This window comes from Phaethon aethereus, assembly GCF_964289735.1.
Source record: "Phaethon aethereus genome assembly, chromosome: 2".
In the NCBI taxonomy this organism is placed as follows: Eukaryota; Metazoa; Chordata; class Aves; order Phaethontiformes; family Phaethontidae; genus Phaethon; species Phaethon aethereus.
Window position 1 is genome coordinate 72,937,903 of NC_138582.1, and position 19,312 is coordinate 72,957,214.

General features: G+C 39.3%; 1 protein-coding gene across 1 annotated transcript; it reads left to right on the plus strand.

Annotated features, from left to right (window-relative positions):
- Positions 1 to 350: 350 nt before the first annotated feature.
- BAG1 (BAG cochaperone 1) lies at positions 351 to 18,636 on the plus strand (the record flags this gene model as incomplete). Its single annotated transcript, XM_081996782.1, has 7 exons — positions 351 to 393; positions 3,718 to 3,846; positions 4,006 to 4,088; positions 4,780 to 4,893; positions 5,405 to 5,512; positions 14,855 to 14,917; positions 17,308 to 18,636. 7 exons carry the CDS (start codon positions 351 to 353, stop codon positions 17,395 to 17,397), a joined length of 630 nt encoding a protein of 209 aa, XP_081852908.1. The 3' UTR covers positions 17,398 to 18,636.
- Positions 18,637 to 19,312: the final 676 nt, after the last annotated feature.

Genomic DNA, 19,312 nt, shown 5'->3' on the forward strand with positions numbered 1-19,312 from the left:
TCCGGGACCGGAGCGCCGTTTTCAGGCCGGCAGGCAGAGGGGGCGCCAAGAGGCGAAGCCGCGGTAAGGCCACGCTTCTTGTACGGGCCGTGCTGTCGGGCGGTTCCTGCCGGCGCTCCTGAGCGCAAGCGCTTCGTTGTTTCCGCTCGCTCGTTACAAACCCGACGGCTGACGCTGTCACCCTCTCGATGACGCCGGTAAACACCGGCGCCACCCCGCCCGCCTGCTGATGTCAGGCCCTCGCTGCCCCACCTCTTCCCTGTTGGAGGGGTGGGGCCTAGGGCGGAAGTGACGCCCTACCCGCGCGCCCCGGGAAGCGCCCGCAAACGGTTTCCTTGTGGCAGAGTGAGATGGCGGCGCCCGGAGCCCCGCTTACCGTCACCGTCACTTACAGTAAGAGCTGGAGCGGGGGGGGGGGGGGGCTCCTCCAGCCGAGCGCGGCCTGAGGCGTCTCCTCCGGCGCCCCTTACCCCCAGCTGGCCCCGGCGCCTCGGGCCGCGGCTTCGGGGGGCTCCTCCCGGCCCCGGGGCCGCCCGCGAAGGAGTCCCCGCGAACCTCCCGCCCCACCCGTGATGGTAGCCCGGCAGGCGGGGCGGGCCTGTGGTGCCGCTGGCGCCAGGAGTAAGCGGGAAAAGCGCGGGCCGCGGCGCTGGAAGGCGCTCGGCGGCGGCCCGAAGCGGTGCAGGGGGGTGAGTGGGTGTGTGACTGCCTTTGGCGGCCGAAGGCCCGCGGCTGCGGCCCCACGGAGCTCCGAAGAGGCAGAAAATGCCGCAGCTTCCGCTGCCGGCCTGGAGCTGCGGGTGTCAGTTGGAGGGCGGCAGCGTCCCCGGCCTCGCTGGGCCAGCGGCTGGGCCTGCCTCGGCCTCTGGGGGGCACGGTTCCCCCTCCGCTTGGCCTGCTCGCCGTCCCGGCTGCTACCCTGAGGTTTCACTCCTCGAGTGGCTACATCTTCCCACTGTCTCCCTCAAGCTGGATCACTTGAGGTGAAAAAACCAGCTTTTTCCTTATCAGCAAGATGATTAAACTTGTCATACAGGGTTAGATCTACTGTAAGGATGGATGATGGTGGGAACCGGTGACAAGGCAGTCCTTGCCAGAGAGTGCGGACCAGAGGCCGCTTTTCTGGCAGCAGTCTTCATTTAGCTGAAAGAAATCGCTGAAGTCAGGACTGTATGTTAAAAACAGATGCTGTCTGATGTGCTTTCATCTTGTTTGTTGAATAAGCATGAACGTTTGCAGTTAGTGAGATGCAAGATTGCAGCAGAAACTGGTGGTTTCTTCAGTACGACAGTTGGGTGCTGACCTAATAAAATGGGTTAGTCAAAGGTCTGCTGACATGACTGAGCTTTTTTTCCTCGGGAAGAGAAATAGGAGGAGGGAGAAGAAGACGGGAGGGAAGATGGGGTTAAGACTGCAAATAAATATGAAAAATTAGTGCAAAGAGATAAGAACAGCCTGGACTCCATAGTTCTTTAAGATGGGAAATACCATGGTTACATTTTAATGAAGTGGATCTAGGTGAGGCAGTAGGAGCAATGAGAAGGGTAGTAAGGTATTAAAACAGTGAGGTATTGATCAGCTGATTTTCGTTAACAAAACTTGTGAATTTCTTATGGATTATTTTTTAACTGTTGGAAAAGAAATTTTGCTCCTGTTTCTTTTGGACTATGTTGATGATATTCTTTCTGTCTATACAACTTATTGTTTATTTCTGCTTGGTCATTCCTGTTTTCAACCTGTTACTGTTGTATTTGATACATTATTTTGTGAAAATGTTTCCTTTATTACCTGGCAGTTTTATCTAAGAGTCTTTGGTGAGGAACTTTGTGGAATAATCTGTTTGAATCTTCATGATTCTTGTGCTCATTGATGCCTTCAGAGAACCCCATTTGATCTGAGGGGGTTTCATTGGCAGAGATGACAAATTAACAATAGGAATGTATTTATAATTCCAACGTCTTGCTGTTTGCCAACAGCCTTCTTAACTGAGAATGTTTTTACCTTTCCCGTTGTTTTCTTATCTGGTAATTACTTTTTCATTATCTGGTAATTACTTTGTCATTAATAAATAAGAAATAGAAGGCATCCTTCATCTTGGACTTGAGCTTTCTGTTTTATACCTGATGCTGTCAGGTGCTGGTTTACTACGTAGCACAAATGTTTATATTAAAGTTTTGCATGCATGAGTGAAAGTGGGGAAAGACGGAAATAAGGGTTAAGAAAGAGAATGGTAGTAGACCTACATGTATCACTTGACAATCTGCAAGAAATTGAATTGACCTGTTTTTTAAGTCTATTTAGGCTTTTTTTAAAATGATGTTGGAATTTTGCACTGGTGGCTATTTTAAATCAGTATTGTCATTTACTGAAGCAAACTGATAAGTTATTATACCGGTTCTAATCCATGAGGTGTTTTTCAGGGTGATTTCACTCTGCTGTGAATTTACAGTAAAATTTTTGTTACACTCTGCCCAAAGTGGTACTCATAATTTGCTATTAAAACTGTTTCTATTGCTAGGCAAACTTCAGCTGTTCTCTTCCCCATTTGCTGTTTGTTTGTTTTTTTCTCTGAACTGCTGACAGGCACAGCCCTTACACAAAGCAGTTGTATGTATTAAAACAACCTTTTGAAATATATTGAGGTTAGGACCTACTTTTTTTGTTTGGGTTTCTTTTTCCAAAACAAATTGGGAAGAAAGTCTGTTTATGGCAAATGCTTGGGGGAGAGCTTGTATAATGTGATTTTGAGCTTAAAACCAGTTTGGAAGCCTCAGTGTCATGTGACTCTGGGAGGCTAGAACATTTTAAAGTCAACGTTTCTAGCACTCTTTGTAAAAGATATGTGCATTTCAAATTAGTGACATGAGAATAGTTTTCTTTCTTGGTATTTGTTAAGCAGTTCTTTATTCCTGAAAATTAAATAATGCCTCTCTTAATTTCTCTTGCAGCCAATGGTGACTGAAAACTGTGGGTGCTTTCAGATTGACAGACCTTAAGTGTGTGGGAGCAGAGGTTTATAGAAAGGGTCTATTGCAAAGCAGAGATTAATAGACATACTCCTTTTCTTCAAAGAACTTCCTGCTGCTTGCATGCAAGTAATCTTAGAGTCTGAATGGGATGCAGCATAAGTGGAAGGTGACGTATAGGCTGAGACTTCTCAAAGTGGTTAAGGCTGCATATCAGCAGTATTATGGGGAGAAATAATTTTTGGACTGTGAGAATTCTCCCAGGTGGCTGGTGAGGGGGAGACAGGGTGGACATTGATCGCTTACTCCTCATGCATGAGGAGTAGGGAGCAAAGGAAGTGATAAATTGTCTCGGATTCCACAAGACTCATGCCATTAAAACTTCCTACAAGTAGGAAATGGAATACATCATGGAGGTGTGGGCTTTCATGCTTAAGCTTGTGGGATGTCTGGCCACCATCTGTACTCTTCAAAAGAGGTGGAGAATAATATTTAGCAGGAGTATTATGCCAGTAGAATATGCCTGAACCAACTCTTCAGGTTATTAGAATATAAAACAAAATTTTCGGCTGAGTTAAGTCACTGCGAGAGGAAGGAAATGGAATAGAATCCTTTATTGAAAACTATGATTGTACATAAGAATCGGTGATTTGAGGACTTTCTGCATTAATGGAAATAAATATTAGACATGTGTTTCCTGTAATATTTTCTAGGTAGCGATAAGTATTACTGTTACTCTGTTTTTTGTTAGGTAATGAAAAACACAGTATTCAGGTTGCTTCTCAACAAGAAGATGGTGAACCTACACTACAAGACATGGCTGTACTTATAGAACAAGTCACTGGAGTTCCAGTTCCTTTTCAGAAACTGATATACAAAGGTAACTTATCTGTCAATGTTTCTTATAGATGATACCTTTCATCTTGGTCACTTCCAGGTATCCAGGTTTTGAATATCTTCAAAAAGACACTTACGCTACTAACCATATTTTAACTGATTTCCCGCCCTGCCCCTCCCCCCCTGCCCTTCTTCCATTTAGGGAAGTCTCTGAAAGAAATGGAACAGCCGTTGTCAGCACTTGGTGTTAAAAATGGTTGCAAAGTCATGTTGATTGGGAAAAGGGTAGGTGTTGCCTTTGGACCTTTTTTTTATTCCTTGAATTATCGTGATTTCTGTCAGTGATTCAACTGCTGAACACAGAAACAGGTTACAGCATAAACCTCATCATGTATAGCTAGACAAAGTTGAGTTCAATCTCACGTTGTACTGCAAATAACTCTGCAGTTTGTACATTTCTGAAACTACATTATTGACTGACGTCTGCCTTATCTGTTGCTTGTCATTGCTCATGAACCTTCTGTGCACTGATGACCTTATTTGCCCATCTTATTTCTCTGGCTGAAAAAAAAAAAGCTGTAGCTACTGGGTCTGCTGGGCTTTTTTTAGTGAAATGAGTTGTGGCTGGCGTTGCCAAGTAGAGGACAAGGTAGTATCTTGTGATATAAATGTTACCTCTACTTTAAAGATGCTAAGCTAACAAAAAAAAGTTGTTTGCACTTTTCCTTTTTCCCGTCAAATTCTTCTCATTTAATGTGTTTGTATATATATACATTGCCACTTTGACTGTGTTTGTAATTAAGCTTTGGAAGATGCTTATTTGATAAGTATAAATATGGAAAGAATAAGCACAGTGTAGTATATATTTTAAATCTGCAAAAGCCTTTATGTCTGTATCACCGTAGTTGCGGCTTTTTAGCTGCATAGTGACTCTACTTGTTCCATAGTTGTGAATGTTGTGCTTTTGAATACACAGAATAGTCCAGAAGAAGAGGCTGAATTAAAGAAGTTAAAAGATTTGGAGAAGTCAGTGGAGCAAATAGCTAATAAGTTAGAGGAAGTTAATAAAGAGTTCACAAGTATCCAGAAGGTATGCCAGTTTTGTATCACTTTATATCTTTGCAAAACAATTTTGTAGGTATATATATATATTTTAAAAAATACTGTCTAAAGTTTTTGTGTAGACGGTAATAGGCTGCCTCTCATAACTGTTCAAGGACCCTGTAAAATTCTTACTGAATTTAAAATGCTATTTATGAACTTGCAAAATGGAGATATGGCGCTGTTTGGAAAAAAGTAAATATTGTTGCATATTGAATAAATAATATACTTTAGGTGTAGAAAACCAGAAAGAGTTCTCTCAAAGTCCAAAGGAGAGTGTCTGTTACTCGTTTAATCTTTTAAGTAAGCCTTGCAAATCTTACATTTAGCCTTTCAAGGATTGATGGAATACAGATTGAGATTGAAGTCACTATCATACTTGAAACTACAGAAATAGTAGAAGATGTTTTCTGCTGTGGATGACTGACAGATTTTCTAAGATGAGTATTCTGCTGGGAATGGTATAATTTTGTCTTTCCTTCCCTCCTTTTCCTCCTCAGGGATTCTTAGCAAAGGATCTTCAAGCCGAAGCGCTAAAACAGCTGGACAAGAGGATAAAAGGAACTGCAGAGCAGTTCATGAAGATCCTGGAACAGATTGATGCCACTGTAAGTAAATAACCACAGAAGAGGGTCAAATCCCAACAGAAATTTACTGTTAAGAATGTATCTTTCTTGTAATTTATTTGATATTTTAGAATAGTAATGAATTTCTATTGGCTTTGAAAATTAGTTAATTGGTTTGCTCATTTTTTCTTTAATATCCAGCTCTTGCCCCTGTATGTCTCCAAAAGACTACTTGGCATCTTCTGTTTCTAAATGGTGACATTAATGCCTGTGTATGCATCCCCATTCTACAGAAGAGCTTCATTTGGGGCAGCAGCCTGTTAAGACTACATTAAATGGGTATCCTTTACTCAAGTTTCACCCTTTTAGTTTGTCGTGGCAAACTTTCATGTTAAACTTCAGGTTAACAGTAAAAGTCTGGGGAAAAAAAATCCCAAACAGATACACTTTGCGTTCTATATTGCATAATCAAGGAGGTCCTGAAGACTGAAGAATTTTCTAGTCAGTCTTATATGTCCTGACAGTGCTTTTATTTAAGATGACTGCACATTGAGGACTATATTCTTTCTTCGGAATGTACTGGTGTATATCCAACTGCTTCACAGTCATTAATGGATCATAACCTTACAGCATATTTCCAGAAAATAATATATATCTTCCTGTATCAGCTAGTAGCCGAGACGTAGGTGAGAATATGGGACTAGTACAGAGATAAATAGAAATTATGGCAGCTGCGGTATTTCCTTATTCTGGTTCTCTGTCTGCTGGGTCATTGCTGTAAACTTCATTATATACTTATGTTGCATATCATGATCATAATATCCTGCTCTGAAGAAAAAATGCTGCTTTTCTGTGGTATTGATGTCTTTGGGTCTACTCCTTTGCACACTGACTCTTTATGGGATTGTTTCAGAAAGAATCCATGCAAGTGCCTATAACTGGTGAACCATATGTAGTTTAGTTGATGGACACTCTGAAAAAGTTCAGCAGCAGGCTAAATCATAGAGTAATAATTTGAATGAGCCATCATCAAATGCTATACAATATGGATATGTTCCTAGGAATGGTGGGGAGCTCATTAACTTATTTCCTCCTTTCATGCTGTGTACCTTTAATGGTAAATTAGCCTTTGCTGCTTGTTATAGCCAACAATTCTTAAATACTTTTTTAAAATTATGATATGCTAAGTGTTTTAAATTCTTAAAATTACCTTTTCTGCCTCATACAGAAGAAAATATTTTGCTGACAGTTCTTGACTGCTGTTAGATATATAGACTTTTTGTCTGTTTTTTGTAACTGATTCCCTGTTTGAAATGGCAGATTTACTATGTGTTATCATGAAAATAGGTGTAAGGTGATAACTGTTTCATTTGGATGGGATTAAAGTTTACTTCCAATGCTTTCAAGTCCTGATACTAAATCCTATTTAGAAAAAAGCCGGTACTTGTATGCTGGTGTACAGTTCTGGAACCCAGTAAACAGCCTTGAAAAACCCTTTTCACTGCTTCCTAATTAATCCGAACTGAGTTTCCCAAGTTTACTTTTGATTCTGGTACATTTTGCATGGCTAAGATAATAGCATGCTTTCTGTTTATCTCATTATCCAAAATACTCTAAATGGTACTGGACAAGGGACTTTTAGGTTTAGTACAAGATTTTAGGAGATTTCTAACTTGGTGACTTCATGTTTAGGTTTAGGAGATAATGTAGTCCCTGTGCCTCAGTTTTGTCTCTTGTGGAAGCGGAGCAGCCAGAGCTAACTAATTATAATTAGTGTCTTAGTATTTGTAATAGTTGTTTGTTACTTTGTTGTATAAGAGCTTATGACATTGACAAGCTTCATGTTTTTAAAGCAAGAAATAAGTGAGGGTTTTTATTACCAGCGATTGAAATTACGTTACACATACCAAAATCCGTATTTATTTGTTTTAATATACAAGGAAGGCTGTGGTTTGTGTCATGAAAACTAAACTTATGTGAAACTTCTGTGAAATCTTGCAGATGAGATACATGTAGTTGCGGGGAATCTTTACATAAAATGTAGCTGTTCAGTGTACTAGTATTACACCAGATCAGATGAACAGGCCACCAACTTCATGAGGTATTACCTAGCTGTACTGTAGTTGTGCAACATACAGAGGTAGCAACACATAATGGTAATGAGGTATGTATATGAGCAATAGATGGGTTCCACTGAAGTAAAAAATGGTGAGTAGAAATGTAAAGCAGAAGAGCATAAAGCTTCCAGAGAGTATTTTATCTGTGTCTCAGAATTGTTGTATACTTTATTTAGTATTCTTTTAGTTAACCAAGTAAAAAGCAAGTTCTGACAAATCTCTTGAATGCTGTTGATCATATAGATGTGCTATTGATTCAATCAACTGAGTGAGTGGTTTTCTGCTAAGACAGAAGAATCGATGCATTGTAGAAGTGAAACATACCAGCAAGCTCACACTATAAATGTTCCAGTTTGTTTCTTTGGAACTGTTGTGAAAGCTCTGTAAAGTGTTTTGTCTGTCATACATTGTTTGGATCAATTAAAAACCTCTAGTGTGATACAAAATGAGATTTGTATGGTTATAGAGAGCTGAGGAGCCTGCGTATTGTTTTCTGTCTCTTCTAGGGGTGTCACCCTCTTACTGTTAGCAGACAAGTTCATTAGAGGAGCTGAGTTTGGAACTAATACTCCTTTTTACTAGACTCCATGTGTCCAACAACTATGAATTTAAAAGAAGTGATTTGGGAAGTGGAGAAGTAGGTTGGTAGTCATACAGTACTGGAGTGGGAAAGAAAATACAGTGTTGTCACTGCCAGAGGTGTGAAAGGAAAGTCTTGAAGAGATGCTTTTGGGTAGAGTAGCTGTAACTTAAACATTTTAACATTAAATGTGTTTAAATAGCTACTGCTTCTACCATAGGAAGAGTGGAAGGATCTTATGAGCGTCTTACAAATTTGAATGCTGTGACACAGTCAGATGTTCCCATAAGCCACAGATCTTTGACGTTTTCTTCAGGAGGAATGCAAGTTGAGTCATCTTCAACAGTTTGATTTGTGTGTGTGTATCACCAGAAATGCCATTTATTTCAGCAGTTAAAACATTTGGTCCAGGAGTAGAAGTCAAAGTACACTGCTTAATACAAATCTCAGCGAGTATAACACAGAAAGTCCTTGACTTGATCAGCTGGCACAGTTTTTTAAAATAACTGAACGGCTTTTTCAGGGAAAAAAAAAAAAGATGGCTTTTCTGAGATTAGCAGGAAGATTTAAATTGACAGGCATGATACTATGTACTTCTTGTGAGCCTCCTCTAATTTACATGAAGTCTGTCACCAATATTGCAATCTGAGAGATGACTTTGTTCTCTTATTAAATGGCAGATTTGTAATCTAGAAAGACAGTATTGCGGAGAACAATTGTTCTAACAACTGGAAAAAAAAAGCTTTCTCTTCTGAAATACAGTCACTGATTTTGTTTACATAAATTAATGACAAAGGCATCTGTCAAATTGCGTAGATCAGTATTGAGGATATTGATAACATTACTGACTCAATTATGTTCTGGTGGCCCATCCTCCTTTCTTGAGGATTTTTTTTTGTTATAACTCCTCTGTAAAACTTACTTAAATTACTGTACTCTTCTGATGAGGCTTTTTCACTGTCTCCTTATCATGTCTCCTTGTCCCTTCTATACTTGTCATCTGGTAAATTAATACCAAATTAACATTTCGAGGACTGAAAGAAAGAAGTATTTAGAAAAAAATATCATTGTGCCTGTAACAAACATTTCCCAGGCTTTTGTGAAGTTTTGCCACTTACAATAAGATCAGAACTTATTACTAAACCTTTGAATTTATCTGGATAAATAAACATTTGATAAGCATTTCATATTACAATTCCTAAATATCCTGGCATGAATCATAAACATAAAAACAAAGCTTCAGGGGAAAATTTTTCTAAAGCACAAGGAACACAAAAATACTGTCATCCCTCAGTGAGGGTAGAGCACTTAGTTACCACTTCTGCATTCAGAAGACCCATTGACAAATGCTGCCATTTAATAGCTACTTTTAAAGAAGCTGCTCAGATGTCTACTTAGATGAAAAAGATTGAGTGTCAACATAACGTGGTTACCCGGTTTACCAATTTATTTACCAATAAGTTAAAACAAAGTGAAGAGCTGGTAATCAATAAAAACTATGCACTAAAATACTAGAAGTTATTTTGGATTTTAACAGAAACTAACAAAAAAGCTTCTTTGTTAGATGGATGGGGTGCCAGCAAAACTTCCTTGTTTGCAACTGATTAGCATTGGTGCCATGTGTAGCAGAGTGATTGGGTTTTTTTAAGTGATTTGATAACGAACCAAAAATGTTCTTAGCTATTTTTGCTAGTGACTCCTAGTGTAGGAGATTGACTATTTTAAGAATGGTATACCTTTGGTTATGATAAGATAGTGAGAAATAATAAATTTGACTAGCATTTGTTTTGTTCATTAACTGACTACACTGCTCTCAGGTGGATTCAGGCATCAGATGTTACCTACTGAGGTCTATTGGTTGGGAAATAGGAAATAACTGAAGACGAGAACAAAGGTGGTAACACGAAGCTTAAAAGTCGTTATTGGAAGCACTTCCAAAACAAATGGAACTTGAGCAGAGCTGAAGGTGATGTTCTGTGGCAAAGGGAGGTGGTTTTACTGGGACATCAGCGGTGAAAGAAATGACAGGAGAGTCTGTATTTCGTTAAGTAGCAGTGCTCAGGAGAGAGGGATGCTGGTTTGTAGTTGAACAAACACTCAAGAATAGAGAGGGTCTAGAGGCAGAAAAATGCACATGCATGAATTTATTACTGTGTAAACAGTGATTGGTTTTAAGGTTTTCTTCTCATAACGCATGAGTGTTGTGCCTACAAAAGATGGGTCTTGGAGGATGTAACGTGTGTGTGTCTGCAGTGCATCTTGTCAGCATATCTTCAGGGCGAGAACTCTTGAAGAGATGTGGTTAAGCAACCCTGAATTTGGGGATGTGGATGGGAGAGAGCCACTGGTGATAGGGGGACTTGGGCTCTGTTTCTGGGTTGATTGCGGGAGGAAAAAGAACCTGTGCCCACCCTACAGAAGTTGCTGGGTGAAGCCAGCACTGCAATCACTTTTGTAAGTTTAAGACAATACCGGTCAAGGACTGTGAGACTTGAGTAGGGTTTTGTCACAGAGAAAGTGCAATGCAAAGAGACCACCTGCTATAAAAGTAAGAATATGCTGTGCAGTAGAAAACCACATACTAATCCAAACTACTGCTCTGCAAGCAATGCTAGCACCAAAACGTAGATTTGGCGAGAGTTTTGCATAAGCACTGCCTAGGCTTAAGCTACTCCTTCTTTAATTAAATTTGATTTTAATTAAATATTGAAATGTTATTGTGACTTAAGGTTTATTGCCAGCTTAACCTGTTAAACCCTGAATAGTTGGACAGCGTATTCCTGGAGAGGAGATGTAAGCTGACTAAGGTAAAACAGAGAGACTATGAGATTTAATTTGATGTTAAGATTTGTAAACTTTACTAATTTGATTGCAAAACACCTTTTAAGGAGCTTATTAAGTTAGCACATTTAGTCCTTCCAATAACATGTCTTTGCCAAGGGGATTACAAGGTGTGATTTTAAAAAAAAGCAAAACACAAAACCAAAACAAACCACCCAGCTATGAGGGTGTGCAAGCAAACATAGGAGTTTGCATGCACAGATGTAATTAAAAAGAACAGTTTTGAAAAATGTTGTCAAAAAAAGAAATAGTCTGAATGTGTTCTCTACACTCAGATTTCAGAGTTTCTTCCAGTTACCAATATCTGTTGTAGTGTGGTAAGTCCAGATGGAGTTCCCTGTCTGCTATTGAATGTTAACTTAGGCCTGTTCTGATGATAGAAAATTGTTTGTTAATTTGCTGATTCAGGTTGGTAGGAATATTTGTATAGACCAGAATCTCTTTCAGAAAGTACAGCCTGAAATAAGTACTCAACAAAGGCAGATGGGCAGTGTAACTGAGCTAGTGTATAATTTCTTTTTTAATTTGATTATTAAGAAGTTCCAAGTCATAGAAAACTTCAAGGCATAGAAGAATTTCTGTGACAGTGAGGTAACATTTTCATTTTCCTATGGAAATCAGCCATTAATAATTAGGCCTAACTGATCTTTGTTTTTTTCAGGCTATTACATATATGGAGTCAAAATAGTACACATCAAATACTTCCTTTATGTTAAATGTTTCTTGTCATATTTTGTTCATGTCGTGGTTTAGCCCCAGCTGGCAGCTAAGCCCCACGCAACCACTCGCTCACTCCCCCACGGTGGAACAGGGGAGAGAATCTGAAGAGTAAAAGTGAGGAAACTCATGGTTTGAGATAAAGACAGTTTAATAAGTAAAGCAAAAGCCGCGCACGCAAGCAAAGCAAGACAAAGAATTCATTCACTACTCCCCATGGGCAGGCAGGTGTTCAGCCATCTCCAGGGAAGCAGGGCTCCATCACGCATAATGGTTTCTTGGGAAGACAAACGCCATCACTTCGAACGTCCCTCCACCCCTTCCTTCTTCTTCATCCCAGCTTTATATACTGAGCATGACGTTGTATGGTATGGAATATCTCCTTGGCCAGCCTGGGTCAGCTGTCCCGGCTGTGTCCCCTCCCAGCTTCCCATACACCCCCAGCCTTCTCGCTGCAGGCCAGCACGAGAAGCTGGACTGTCCTTGACTACTTAGCAACAACTCAAAACATCAGCACCTTATCAACATTTTCTCATCCCAAATCTAAAACATAGCCTCACTCTAGCTTCTACAAAGAAAATTAACTCTACCCTGGCTGAAACCAGGACAGTTCATTTTAAAAAGTGAATTGTGTTGTTGAAAACCAAGAGAAAAATACAAATATTTTCTCATGTGGTTAAAGAGTCCTATGTCTAAGATTCCTTAGAATACTTCATACAATTTTATAATGTTTTTAAAACTTTTTTTTTCCCTGTGACAACTATAAATTTGTGAAATAGAACTGGTGTTTGAAGAGAATTCACGGACAGCTTTGAACTAAATTCTCAATTGTTTTGTAGTGTCATTGGAGCATTCAGTTTCTGAAAGAAAAGCATGTAAACCAGTGTCCAGCTTACTGGGAGGAGGCATGTGGGTTTAGCATGCTACAGTGAGCAAGGACATACTGCAGTACACAGTACTAGAAAATACGCTTTGTAAAGGGCAAAGTAGCTTCCAAAAGGAACAACTGAAAAAAAGCTGTGCTTTGGAGAATGGACATTTGCCACTTGTAAAAAGGAGTTTTCATTTTAGGCAGACTGTTGTTGTAAATGTAAAACAGCTTCTGAACTTAATCCTGTGCTGTGAAACCAAGGACGTAAGGCATCATTACATAAGTGAAGAAAGTGACCAGCATAGAACAGGCTCCTGTAGGAGGATTTACATTGTGCCTGACAGATTCCTGGAGTTAAGCTGGTAACTTAATTTCAAAGTTACTTCTCCTCTTTCTCACAAAATAAGAGGAGTTGGAAAGGATAGATAGGTGATGGAATGCATCTTAGGACAAACTGCAGAGTGGTTTTGGTATTAAGAGGATCGAAATAAATCGAAAAACAGCAAAACCCCCATAACTTTTAGGGTTTAGTTATTTCTGTCCTGGCTTGTAAGATAACACTGCACCAACTTGCTTTTGGAAGGGTATCTCCCTTAATCTGCATACTCTTGTGCCTCTAATACAGATGGTCATTTTTCCACCTGAAAGAAATATGTCCAGTTTCTGGTTCTGTTTCAGGAGGTGCAGTCTGAAAAGCTAAAAGCTCTCTGCAAGGGAGATACTTTTTCTGATCTTGAAGAAAAGTGTTAAAAGTTGATACGAGTTTTAGCCAACATAACAATGCTGCTGTTTGGGAAAACTGGTACTGGAGCAACACAAATGGAAGCTGGAACTACAGGAGTGGAAGATTCTTTCTCTTACCCATCTTCCAAAAGCAAATTAACAAAATAAACCAAAAAAACTGACCTGGGAAGAGGTTGGTGTAGTAGTACTTACTCCTACTTTGAACTTTCATACTTTCCTAGGAGACAAGAAGCAGCATTGTGCATTCCTTCAGGCTGAGCATAGAAAGAGTGAGGGGGATTTTAAACCAGAAGTGTATATAGAAGTAAAATATAAGAATGTGTCCCAGCTCACTCTCTTGCATGCCCATTTTCTCCTCACCCATGGTACTGGGAACGCGTGCTAAGCCTGGGGATTATTACTTCTTTGTCTGATATCACTTACAGTGTGCTAATTACTGCACAAATACTGGAGCAGTGTGATCCCTGAACTTCCTGGGATCTCAGGGATGCCTATAGTTTCACTTCCCATGATAGACTGTTTTTTTTGGTGTGGAGTCTTGTGTATTTTTAACTCCTGTATGAGGTTATGTGCAAGACTCCTGTATTAAAGGCCATGTACGTTTGGACACGGAAAGAAAAGAGCATTGTTGTTGTTTTTTATTGATTTATGTATCTAAACCTCCCAGTGGGGCTTGCGTTTTAGCTGAAATGAAACATAGGGTACTATAGGGAAACTGCTATTCTTGATACAGAGTTAGGGTGAAAAATAAAAGGTACACCAGTGAGAAAATCCATTATTTTTATGCATTTTCAAGAGTGAGAGCATAAGGTTTCTAAGAATGTTCACATAAATTTGGTATGATGATAATCATCTGTTTTACCTGTTTCAAAAAAAAATCATAAACCTAAGGACAGTTCCACACCAACACACCAATTTCACACTACTCCAAAAGGACAAAGCGTGTAACATTTTCTAAAGTGACATACATGGAAATATCAGGTGGTAGGAGTGTGGAAAACGATGCAACTCAAATTAAAAGCTGTCAGCATGTAACACTTCGTATCTCTTATACCTTCCATGAGTAGATTGCAGAGAAGGTCAGATGTACAGCTTAAACAGACTGGCAATGCCTGCATTACTGATTATATGTTCAAATGATGGCAAGTGATTGTATTAATGTGTTCATAAGAAAGTAATTCATCTCACAGTCTCTGAAAAGAACTGAAGTTGAAGCTCAGCAGAACAGTTAATGTATGTCACAGTAGACAAAAACAGTGTATGCAGTTATTGCTTTATGTTGCTAAAGACACATGGAAAATTTGCGAGCTCAGTTCATTGTAATAGCATGCTGTATCCTGGACTTACTGAATTTATGACTTCTAAATTCTTGTGTAGTCATTCTTATTGAGCAGGTATGGCATTTTCAGGATGCACGTGAAGAGGATTCTTTGATACATTCAGTTTTTGCTATAAGTTTAATATGTTAATTTCAACATTAAGCTGCATCGACTTGTTTGTTTATTTTACTGCAGAATCTGCCAGAGAATTTCAGTGATTGCAAACTGAAAAAGAAGGGGTTGGTGAAAAGGGTTCAGGTGAGTTTTTTTTTGTTTGTTTGTTTTCTATCAATGCTGGGTACTTGTATACCAAGAGTTTGTGAAAATGAGAGCTGTTTAGAGCTTACATTTTTTCAGTGTTTGTTCTTACATTGGTATTTCTTATGACCTCACCTTGAGAGGTATTTAATAGCTGTATAAAACAGCTTACAAAAATAAAGATTTTCATCGTTCGTGCTGTTTTCAGATAATGTTTGTAACTTACATTAGTAGTTGGCTTTATGGCTGCCTGATGATGTAAAGTAATTCTGATAACTTGTAAAGAAAACAGGATGATTCCTCCTTTCCCTTAGGTCAGTGGGCTGGAGTAATCAATGAGGTCTGGGCTTAAAGATGCAGTCAACTGTGACTCCTGCTGGACCTTGCTAGAGGTGTTCTTTGGAAAATTTAGCTTCTATTGCAGTGTATCAACTTTCTGTGAAGAGTCACTAAAGTAAAATTTGTATGGGACAGCAGCTGTGCTGGGGGATGCATTTTTTTTAATTGCTTTGCCACTGTATGATGCTTAAAAATTCCTAGGCATTGTTTCCTTAGAGACCTTGAAGTGAAGGTTTGTTACTAAATACTGGAATTTGTCCTTCCTCCCTCCTCCCCCGAAAGCCAAACTTCCATAAATGAATGGTACCGCTCTTCCTGTTTGCTTTTATTTGTATTATGCTAGCTTCAGTCACAGGTTAGGCTCCTGAAAATTATTTGTGAAAGTACCTTACATTCATATATGGAATTGAAAGGTTTTGCCTTTTACTGTAACCTTATCAAATATTTTCTGTAAGTGCTTCCCAATTTTTTTAAAATAGCCATCTATTTTAGAGGAAGCCTTACCAAGAAGTACTTCATAGTAGAAATGTTACAGCTTTAGGGACAAAGCCCTTTGTACTCTGTTACAGAGGTAAGTTCAGATAATGCAAAATGAAATGAAGATGGCTGCTGGTGTAGCTATGTTATATGGGTCTTTGAAAATGCTCTTGATTCCATGTGCCTAACATGGCTGTAACCTTCATGGCAAGCTACTAGAGCTCCACTCTTGGCTGAAGTTACTGCAGAAATAAGTGGGACTTTGTGTAAGAACTGCTGCCAAAGCATAAAGCAGACTGTGGTGGAGCAGAGATCAGAATTACTGATAGGCACAGTGTTCTGCAACTGTAGGTTATGAACCCTTTGAGGACTGCAGAAGAATCGGGTTTCAGACCAGAGCAGTCTTACACACTGTTTTTCTAGAGCAAGAAAGCGATAGCAAGTCATGCTTATTACTCTTAAGTATTCATGAAAGCGAGGGGGAGCTATTAACTGCCTTCTGTTGCTGGAAATCACGCATCTTCCAGAATGGGGAGGCAGATCTAAAACACATGCAGCCAGCAACTGCAGTTGTTTCCACCTTGACTTTTTCATCCCTGAAGTCCTTACTGAAGTGAGTCAATGCCGGCTCAAGGGATTGCTTGGAAGACAGATGACTCAAAACAGTGTGACGGTTGAGAAGCATTCACCTGGCACAACAGTTTGCTGCTCTAGAGGGAAGGAAGTTTCTTATTGTCATTTTAATGCAAATAACATTAAACATCTGGTTTGATTGTTAAAGTCTAGTGCAGACATAGCAAAACTGAGTGTAAGGCAGGTATAGATAGTAGGAGAGTCTGCACAGAAACTACAGTGTACTAAAATACATTGGAATTGGCCTAAAAGAATTTATTGGCTTAAAGTGCTGGTGCATTGTGCTGTGTACAGCACAAGGAAAGTGACTAGTCGCTGCTGGCTTTTAATTGCTGTGTGTGGGTTGCTATACTTGTAAGAACTCATAGGCAGGTTCTAAGAACGCTTAAGGTGCTGTGGACTGCCCTTTTTGGAAAGGAGATTTCTGTCTTTTGAGGCACACCAGCTGCTTACTGATAAAGATGAGGGTTCACGTTGCCCTGTAGTCCTGAGAAGTAGAAGATGCCTCTGAGAAGTAGAAGATGCCTTGGTTTAATGAAAGCTTGTTTTAGATTTTACTGAGTAGGTTTGTCAGTTCTACCCTTGGCTACAGAAGTATGTGTGTTAGAAAGGAGTTTAAAAGTCATGTTCTAAACTGAAGCACTAACTCATCTGAACCTTTGTGATCCTTATTGTTGTTTATGAACTTTGGATCAACTCAAAGTACTTCAGTGGCAGAACAGGTGAGGATGGGCAACCATGTTGTTGCCTTATCAAATGTCATGTTTATTTTGGGGTTCTGGGTAAACAAAATTGTGAATAGCTATTATCAAAATTGAACTGGAAGGTGGTTTTTGAGTTGGCTTTTTCAAATTCATGATGGAACCTGTAGTTTCTGTTCTTAAGAAGCATCTACTGTTGCTATAATTGCATCCCCAATAACATTTGTTTCTTATTCTCAGGTTTTTCTTGCCCAGTGTGATACCATTGAAGGAAATATTGGTCAAGAAATGGACAAGCTACAGTCAAAGAATTTGGCACTATCAGAATGAGGCACTGCCCTATCTTATTAGGAAACATAATTGCTCTATGAGCAAGAAGAAAAGTTTGCTCTTTGTTTTGGAGCAGGTATTCAGCTTTTTTTTTTTTTTTTTTTAAGCCCAGTCTGTTAGACTGGTACTAGTAAATCATTTCTTGCTGGTTGTCTTTGCCGCTTGGTTAGACCTATTATTTTGAAAAGAATATCCTTCCTGGAGAATTGCAGAAATAATCTTTGTGGTGAATTATTATGTATCTTACGGACGAATGCTTAGTTAACTAAGTTACAAAGTTTGCAGTGGTGAGCAATTTTGTCTGATATGTCTTCGAATTTATTTACAGCTCAAATCAAAGAATGTCTATAATTGTACGAGTGCCGTAAGTTGCAATTGTAGGACTTCAGCTTGACTGAAAAAGGCAAACTGAGATGACATCTGGGAAAGTCGAACATTCTTGTAGGCAATTTAGAGCAATAAAAAAAATCCCTACGTGTTTGTATCTACTTAATGTTTGTATGCATTTATAAATAGAAGAAAGCTTGACTACAAGGGAGTCGTACCTATTTTAGCCTTAAATTGTCATAATAAATGGCATGTACTGTAACACGTATGGTACTTAATTTTGAGTGGTGCTTTAAGTTATTACTGAGCTCCTTGATGATGTCTGATCCTGTGACACAGACATGTTTTTTTACATAGATTTCTGATGTACTGTGTTTTTTATAGATTATTCTTATTTTTATTGTTTGTGTTCTGTCTTGAGTTATGATGGGAAATGAAATGAGATTACTCATGCTGCTCATATACCAAGGGTTCAGCTCAAGCAAGGTTAAGGAGCTATTTTGAAAGGGTTTTTTTGTACTTTTTTTCTGATTTCACTGATTTCATGATACTATAATTAATGGAAAATTAGTGGTTATTTCTAGTCTATTAAGGTAATCAGTGAATTTTTATAGCATGTTACAAAGTGACACAAGTTTATTTTAGCAATGCCATGTGACTGAGGGTTATGACTGATTCTTGCAGTCCGATGTGTGTCATGCTTAGCCGTCTCTGTTAAGTGAAAAATAAGCTTTTGCAGGAGATAGTAACTGTCAGCAGGTGCAGCCAACTTTCCAGTTGTTGGTCAGAGCCTGTAGCTTACGTACGTATAGCGGGAGCTGCTTTTTCACTGATGCTTCTGGTCAGTAGGTCAGTTGTATATGCAGTGGCTGGTGAAGTAGTGACTGGTAAGGAGCCTGTTTCTGTGGGGAGAAGAAAAGCTCCTTCATCGCAAATGAAGGTGAGGATGTTTAGAAACGGCCCTTAGATAGTGAGTCTTTATCCATATGTGACTGTTTTGAGATTAGCTGTTTTTTCAAGGTAAAAATAGGAAATTGTGTAAAAAACCATTAACTTCTAATAAATTATAAACCTTAAATAATACCTAAAGTGTTACTATTAAAATACTATGTTTGTAATTGGAGGAGCATTTCTTTAGTAAAAAATGCCATTGGACAAATGAAGCAATAGCCCTGCATTAGAAGGGGTCACTTTTATTCTAAAAATGCCTTTTGGCCATACCAAGATTGGAGTTGCCATATTTTTTACTGTTAACCAGTTTCTTCAAGGTTGTATGCTTTCCATATGTGAGATGCTTCTCAGCATCTGTGGAGGATTTTAAGGTCTAAAGTCCTAGGAAGTTTGTCTGTCATAAGTTAGGAAACAGTATGCTTGGTAGGACTTCGGGTATTTTTTCCTAGGCTACTAGTCTGGTCATGCTGCATTGCCCCAGCACTTTAAGGTTAGGAGGAAGAAGAGTTGGTTGTAGCCATTTTTGTGAAGCCCTACGTAGCTTGATGCTGCTTCTGGACCAGATTCAGCTGACTCTTAAACCACCAGCAACATTTGCTTAATTCAGGGGATGCAAAATTACCCACTTTCCTGTTAT